Source organism: Grus americana, chromosome 7 (genome assembly GCF_028858705.1).
Source record: "Grus americana isolate bGruAme1 chromosome 7, bGruAme1.mat, whole genome shotgun sequence".
In the NCBI taxonomy this organism is placed as follows: domain Eukaryota; kingdom Metazoa; phylum Chordata; class Aves; order Gruiformes; family Gruidae; genus Grus; species Grus americana.
Window position 1 is genome coordinate 8,106,764 of NC_072858.1, and position 7,918 is coordinate 8,114,681.

Below are 7,918 nucleotides of genomic sequence, written 5' to 3' on the forward strand. Positions count from 1 at the left end.
AACTTTGTTTTATTTAGCATTAAACAAACACGTCCAGCCAGGACTGTTGATACTACCTTGCCTATGCATATATACACATGTATACATTTATGTATATCACACAACAAAGCTTACCTGCTAAACACAAACCTACACTTCAGCTACATGAAAAATGTTCTCACTAATCAGCATCCACTTGTTGCACCTCCCCTGAAAGGACCAAATGTCTCTCAAATGTGCTTTTTCACGAGCATCCTTTCACACAACAGACCTTTGCACAGTGTTGCGAATTCATGGAGGAAATGAACTCATTCCATGCTCTCTATATATCTGCATGAAGCCTTGCACAATGGGGCTGTGATTTATTTGGGGCCCCTGGGTATGACTGCCATACAAGTAGTAACTAATAACAACAGACCACCAGAGATTGCTGAGATGCGTTGGCTGTGAGGAAAAATAAACCCTGCTCCATGATAAAGACATTGTATGTCCAGTTATATGTATAAACGTAGTTGAAATGATAGGGCTTGATGAAAAACTTAGGGGCACCTCCTCAATCCCAATCTATCATGTATCTATGAACAGCTCTTTTCTTCTCTTTTCTTTTCTTTTCTTTTCTTTTCTTTTCTTTTCTTTTCTTTTCTTTTCTCTTCTCTTCTCTTCTCTTCTCTTCTCTTCTCTTCTCTTCTCTTCTCTTCTCTTCTCATTTTCTCTTTCCTTTCCTTCCCTTCCCTTCTTTTTCTTTCCTTTCCTTTCTTTTTTTCCCTTTCTGTTCTTGTCTCCCTTGAAATTCCCATTTATGACGATGCGGCCCCAGCATGGGATCCTTCACTCCGTTACACCGCCTTGGACAAAGACTGGGTCCCATGGGGCGAGGGCTGTTATTCCTCCAGCGACAGCAGGATGAGGCCCGTGGGGCTGAGCGGCCCTGGCAAGGGCTCCGTGTTCTGCTTTTACCCGCCGATGCCGTCCGCAGTAAAACGCACGGCTCCCCCAGCTTGCTTCAGGTGAAATTCCCAGGCAGCGGCCCAGGCAGGCGGAGGATGAGGCAGAGAGGAGCACGCCTGATGGGTACTCCGGCGTTTGTGTGAAAAATTCTCAGGGAAAATTCTTTCTCTCTCTCTCAGGCCCCTAAACTCTTTGTGAATGGGGCCAGTGCAACATGTGGCCTTTCACCTCGCCCAAGAACCACTGCCAGACAGCCACACTCAGAGAATTGTTTGTTAATAGTCCAATTAGATAATTGCCATCTTTCACTCCTTTTGCTCTACATTTCCCATAAAGGAATGAATAAGGAGAGCAGCATGAAGAGGGCTTCTGCCCTGCAAGGTGACAAGAAGGACTGGAGCATGCTCTTTGCACAAGGCCATTTGCTTGAATTGAATCATTGTAGCCTAATCAATGGTCTTATTGGATTACTGGCTGTTGCGGTTCTCAAAGATATTGTAGCAGAGACAATGAAATAGCTAGAGTAAAACTTTTTTCTCCTTTAGTGGATCTTGCAGTTGAGATTTTTCACGGGCTATCTCTCTCTGTCCCTCCCTCCCTCCCTCTCTCCCTCTTTCTCCCCCTTTCCCTTTCTCCCCCCCTCCTGGATCCACTGCACACAAAGCTGGCTTTTTTTTTTTTTTTTTGGCTTTTTTTTTTCCCAATGAGCAGGCTCTGCGAATAGGTTCAGTGTTTGCGAAGGTGCAGAATTAGCACACACACATGCACGCACACATACACACACACACAGAGGGAGAAGCACAAAAAGCAAGTATCGGGACTGAAATAAGGAGAGGTAGGAGTTTAAGATGGCTGTCTGTGGGGAGATGTGTTAAGGAGGATTTCTGCTGGCCAAGATAACCTGCTTCCTTGGAGAGATCTGCTTGAAAGAAGAACTTTTTGTGTGTGTGCGTGCTGGGGATCTGTTTGTTTGTTTAGAATTCAGGGGGCTTTTTTTTTTTTTCACCCCCCTACAACTGCATTTTTCCAGCCCTTCCTAGCAGCTTTATTCAGATTTATTTGGCGTGCTTTGGAGAAAGCCACTATATAATCGGGAGGTCAAAGGCATACTGAAGAAAGTTAATAATGGCTGCTAATGGTGCTAACAATTCAGGGTGAATCTTGTCAAAAGTTTTTTTTTTTCCCCTCTCCCCCCCCTTTTTTTTCCTCTCTTTTTTTTTTTTTTTTTTTTCTGGAAGTCTCAGTCTTTTGATTGTGTGTTTCCTGAAAGCAAGACCAATCATTTCAGTTTATTCACTGGCTAAACTCTACTTGATTGGGGACAAGCACACAAACCATCCATTACGATCTGATATATTATCCAAACAATTTAGTGTATTCATGAGGTAACCTAAATGTGGAGGCTGCAAAATTACCCGTAATCAATTGAAACAGCGAGTGCGCGTCCCTCTGTGTGTCTAACAACTACATGTCTCTGTAATAAGGCAGACATTAAATCATTTTAGAGTTGTACTGTTGAGTACCTGATCACTGGGCGCTCTGGGAAGCTGGACAGTCACATTAGGACGCTGGGACTGAGGAAGCCGCTGCTTTTCCAGTGGGATAAAACCCGACCTTCCTTACTCAAGGTGCTTTACAGATCCCCACCGATCTGACCCTAAGCCGTGCAATATCCAGCACAGACTTCGTCTTCTTCTTCTTCTTCTTCTACTCCTCTATATTTTTGTTGGTTTTTTTGTTTTTTTGTTTGTTTTTATTGCACTACATGTTTGGGAAACAAGACAAAATGGACGTTAGATGCAGTTCAGAGACTGAAGCTAACCGGGTCTCGAAGAACGGACATAAAGAGGGCAAGGAAAGCAAAGGGTCTGAAGGAAATATTTCTACTTCTTTTTTGAAGGATCAGCAAGGGACTTTTTCTGCCTCTGCAGCTACGGAAGACTGTAATAAAAGTAAATCTAGTTCGGCTGATCCGGACTATTGCAGGAGGATCCTAGTTAGAGGTATGAGTTTGAGGTATTTCGCGAGGGTGGGGGAAGGTGAGCTCCCTTCACGCCCGGGAGATGTGTTTATTTTGTTGCTCTGCCTTTGGTCCGTCCCTGGGTTGAAAGACCTTCCTACGGCTCCGGGGGAGAGATTCCCCAATCCCGGCCGGGCTGTGCCCTGCAGCCCCGCTCCAGCCCGGCTTTATTTCGGTGAATTTCCGCCAGCGGCTCGGGGGAAAGTTAAGCCGCGGTGGTTCCTCCCCGGCTTTGCCCCGCACCGGGCCGGCCCCGCTTTTTTTCTTTTTTTTTTCTTTTTTCTTTTTTTTTACCCCCCTCCTGCTTTGCACCTTTCCCGGGGTGCTCGTCCCCGCAGGCAGCTCGCCGGGGCCAGCGTTCGCTCGGAGGGGCCGCGGCTCTGCCCCGCCGGCCAGGCGCGCTCCTTCCGCGCCCGCGCATCCCGCCCGCCTGCAGCCGCTGCCGCGTACAATGGCGCGGGGCTGCGGTTCCCGCCCGGCTCTCTCTGGTCCTTTCCGGAGGGCAAGGGTTCCCGCTGTCCCCCCTCTCCCCGCGCTCACCATCCCAGCAGAAAGGGATATTTTAAAATAACCATCAGCCTTAAAATCAACGGAGGAATAACGAAGGGCTTTTTAATATTTTTTTATAGTTATACGTTTTATTTTCCTCAATTCTCGTCTCTCCTCCAGGCTAAACTAATTAAATCATTCTGATCCTACCCCCTCCCCTCCAGAAAAAAATTACCTGAAGAAATTTCAATTTTATTAAAGTGCATTTTGGGGAGGAGGGAGAGAACAGAATCGGAACAAAATCAGTACGAAGCAGGCCTTGTAAACAATAATTAATCCTTGCGCGACCGATTGACCCAGAGAGGGGTCAGATTAAAATGATGTGGTTGTCTCTGATTTAAAACGTACCGAGGAGATAAAATTACGGAAAACAAAGTTGGGAAGGCTTTAACGTAACATGAATCTGGCTCTAACTTGACAGTCGTGTTAATAAGATTTGTCCCGCTTTCTTTCGCTCGGAGCTACCAGAAAAGTGAGGTTTCTGTGGGCTGTTTGGTGCCTTGGTTTTTTGTTTTGGATTTGGTTTGTTGTTTTGTTTTGTTTTGGTTTTTTTTTTTCTTCCCTCCTTCTCCTCTTTGCCAAAACCCCAAAGCAGCGGCGGCGGCGATGCTTTCCCCCGTGTGCTGGGTGGGCTGGAGATCTCCCCAGATTCGCGGTGGGCAGTCAGCCAGCTCGGGGGCAGCGCTGCCTATGCCCTGAAAGCTCCTGCCTGCTTTTTTTCGTATAAGAAACTTGTTCTTAAAATATAATAATAAGGAGGTTTTATATTTGGGAGGGAGGCTGGGTGTGTGTGGCGGCTTCCAGCAAGCCCTAACCCGGAGCTCAGGGGGAACAAAGAGTAGCCCTGCACTCCAGGCACAAAGCCCGGCCTGGAGGGTCTCTCCCCAGCGTCCCAGAGGGGTCCTGGGTGATGCCACAGTGTCGTACTGTCAGTGCAACATATTCGAGCCAAATTTTAAATGGGCTGAGGGGATTATTTCCAGAGCCCTGGGCCCCCATCGTCCCCTCCTTCCTTCTCTGCGGTTTCTTTTTTTTTTTTCCACCTCTTTTATTTTTTTTTTTTCTTCCTTGGGTATAGTGGCCAGGTGCAGTGCCGCAATCTCAGGGACCCTGCTCCATCCTGACTTGGGTCTCAGTCTTGAAGGCCCTGGAGATGGCTCCTTCCCTCGGAAAAACTGAAAAAAAAAAAAAAAAAAGATAGGAGGGTTGCCTGGGTGTAAAGCTGACTGTGCCTTTCTTTGCCAGATGCCAAAGGTTCAATCAGAGAGATTATTCTGCCTAAGGGGCTTGATCTGGACCGTCCCAAGCGGACCCGCACCTCCTTCACGGCCGAGCAGCTCTACCGCCTGGAGATGGAGTTCCAGCGCTGCCAGTACGTCGTGGGGCGGGAGCGCACCGAGCTCGCCCGCCAGCTCAATCTCTCCGAGACTCAGGTAGCCCCAGAGGGACGGGGAGCCCCAGTTGCCCTGCCATGCCCTGCGCCGCGCCGCGGGACCCCCCCCCTCCTGGCCTAGGCATCTCCACTGCGCGCCGGGCCCCACGGGTGGGCCGGCCCCACGGCCCTGCGCGACTCTTGCGCGCCACCGCGCAGGCCCCGGGAGCTGTCGGGCAGGGGCGCGGGCCCGCTGGAGAGGGCAGAGACCGCCCCGAGGTGCCCACGCGTGTCCGGGGGGGGGGGGTGTCCGCTGACCGCCCGAGGGATGGAGCTGGGGGGTACGTGTCTGAGGCGTCCCGGCGAGGGAACCTATAACTTCCCGCGGCCAGGGAAGGGGGAGCCCCGGAGGGGGGCTGCTGGCGGAGGGGGCTCCCGCGGCCCTGCATGGCCCCGCACACAACCTCCGTGGGCTCTCCTGCGGCCGCGTGGGTCTGCACACGGCGATGCGACCCGTCCCACGGGTCCGCGGGAGCTTGGCCATGAGGCCAAACCCCTCCCCGGGCCGGGGCGCGGCTCCCCGCCACCGCCGGCCCGCGGGGTTCCGTGCCCCCGGTTCTGCGGTGCCGGCTGCCCCCGGGCGCAGAGGTGTGCTGCTTGGGGCCGGGGAGAAGGGAGGAGAGGCCGAGCCGCTCCCGGCCCTCAGCAAACAGAAAATAGCTGCAAAAACCTGGGGGCGCTGGGGCTGACACCTTCCCCTGGGGGCCGCTGGATTAGGGACGTTTGGTCTGAGCGCTCTTTCCTGGGTACGAAAGGTCCGGGAACGGGACTGAAGTTTGGGCCGTATTTTGAGTCCTTGTATTTCCGAGGGGGACAATCGCCCTTCCGTCCTGCAGAGCAGAGCGGCCGTGGGCTGGGGGCTGTCAGGCGGGTTAAAACTATGCGAGAGTGCGAGGAAGCATCTAAAAAGATCAAACTTCTGAAAGCCGGTTTCATATTTCTGCAAAATATCATACAACAATAAATTCCCCTGACAAGCTAATTAGCTTTTTTGTTTCTCCTACCGGATAGGAATGACAAGTTCAATAGCTCGTAGGTTACAGACACCGCCATGTGTTGTTTGGGGTTTTTTCTCTTTTGAGATTTTTTTTTTTTTGAGGGCTTCCAGAATTCTTTTTTAAAGTTAAATATTGTTTAAAATGAGTGGGGAGGGGAGAGAGACTGTCCAGGCCGGGAGATGGGGAAAGAAGCGCAGAGCTGTTGTTGCACCCAGGAAAGGCAGCTGGACCCGAGCGGGCAGCAGCGGCGGTGGCAGCGTGCGGGGTCCCTGCAGTGGGGCCAGGGGGGCGGCTGCCGGTCCTGGGGGCCGCGGTCAGGCCCGCGGGCGTGCCGAGGCTCCGGCTGAGCTGCCTTAGAATAAAGCGGTGGGGAAAGGGCTGGATCCGGCTCCCAGGGAACTACTGGCGTACAGTAAAAGTGGATCAAGTGAGACGGATCAGGTTAAAGACACAGTGCGATAAAAAGAGCTAAAGGCTCTCGGATTCCCCTCTGCTCCCCTCGGGCGCAACCCGAAGCGGGGAGCACCCAGGACATGGTGTCGGGGTGTGTCGCTTTGTGCGTTTTTAAAACGCTCCCCGTTGACAAGTGCCGGGCTGGAGCCCTCCCGCCCTCCCCGCAGTCGTGTCCGTCCCCCCCCCTCCCCGTCCCGCGGAGCCGTGCAGGGGTCCCGGGGCACCTGGGGGGGGGGGGGGGGGCCGCCCGTCCCTCCCCGCCCCGCTGACCCTGCCTCTCTCCCCGGCCTGCAGGTCAAGGTCTGGTTCCAGAACCGGCGCACCAAGCAGAAAAAGGACCAGGGCAAGGACTCCGAGCTGCGGTCGGTGGTGTCCGAGACCGCCGCCACCTGCAGCGTCCTGCGGCTGCTGGAGCAAGGCCGGCTGCTTTCCCCGCCGGGGCTGCCCGGCCTCCTGCCGCCCTGCGCCACCGGAGCCCTGGGCTCGGCGCTGCGCGGACCCGGCCTGGCGGCTGGCAGCGGCAGCGCGGCGGCGGCGGCGGCTCCCACCGGCGGCTCCCCGCACCCGCCGGCCGCCAGCAGCGCGGCGGGACCCCCCCCGCCGGCAGCGCTGCACGGAGCGGCCGCCGCCGGGCACGGGCTGTTCGGGCTGCCGGTGCCCGCGCTGCTGGGCTCGGTGGCCGGGCGGCTCTCCTCCGCGCCCCTGGCCGTGGCCGGCTCGCTGGCGGGCAACTTGCAGGAACTGTCGGCCCGCTACCTGAGCTCGTCCGCCTTCGAGCCCTACTCCCGGACCAACAATAAAGAAAGCGCTGAGAAAAAAGCACTGGACTGACTCTAAGTAACTTCCCCGTATTTATATTTATAGTCTCTATTTGTGGCGGTATTTATGGGACGGGCGGCGCGGCGGCCTGCCGGCAGCCCCCTCCCTCGCCGCCGCCTCCAAGCCCCGCGGCGCGGTTCCCTCCGCGGGCCGGGGCGGAGCGGAGCGGAGCGGGGGCCGGGGCGGAGCGGGGGCCCGGCGCCCGCGGGGCGAGGCGAGGCGGCGGCCGGGGTCGGGGCGCGGCGGAGGGGCTGCGGGCGCCTCCCCGGAGCCCGACGGGAGCGGGGCAGCCCCCGCGGCTCTCCCTGCCCCGCCGGCCCGGGGGTTTGTCTGTCCGTTGGGGGGGGCGGGGGGGGGGTGTTTGTCTGTCTGTTCGTTTGCTTTGACACCGTTAGGAAAGGGACGGAGAGGGAGAGCGGATGGGGTGCGGTTTGGCCGGGCTTTTTCGGATGGCTTTAGCCAATGCCAAGCGAGGGAGAAGGATTTCGGAGAGAGGAAGATGGAGCTGCCAGGTGATGCCCGGGTTTCCCCTCCCTCCCCCCCCCAGACTTCAGTGACTCCTAAGCACAAAGGTTTGGGGGCTCCACCCGTGGCCCCCGTCTCACCCACACTCACGGCACTACAGTCCCCGGGTAACGTCCTTGCCGTTTGCCCTTAATACCAGCCAGGAAAACGCCCAGCAACTTTTCTTTTTCACCATAAATCTTGAATGTGGGAAGG

At 55.1% G+C, this 7,918-nt stretch overlaps 1 protein-coding gene across 1 annotated transcript; it reads left to right on the forward strand.

Moving 5' to 3' along the window:
- Positions 1-2,692: 2,692 nt before the first annotated feature.
- VAX1 (ventral anterior homeobox 1) lies at positions 2,693-7,247 on the forward strand. Its single transcript, XM_054832297.1, has 3 exons — positions 2,693-2,930; positions 4,742-4,929; positions 6,674-7,247. The coding sequence occupies exons 1-3, from the start codon at positions 2,693-2,695 to the stop codon at positions 7,208-7,210; spliced, it is 963 nt and encodes a 320-aa protein (XP_054688272.1). The 3' UTR covers positions 7,211-7,247.
- Positions 7,248-7,918: the final 671 nt, after the last annotated feature.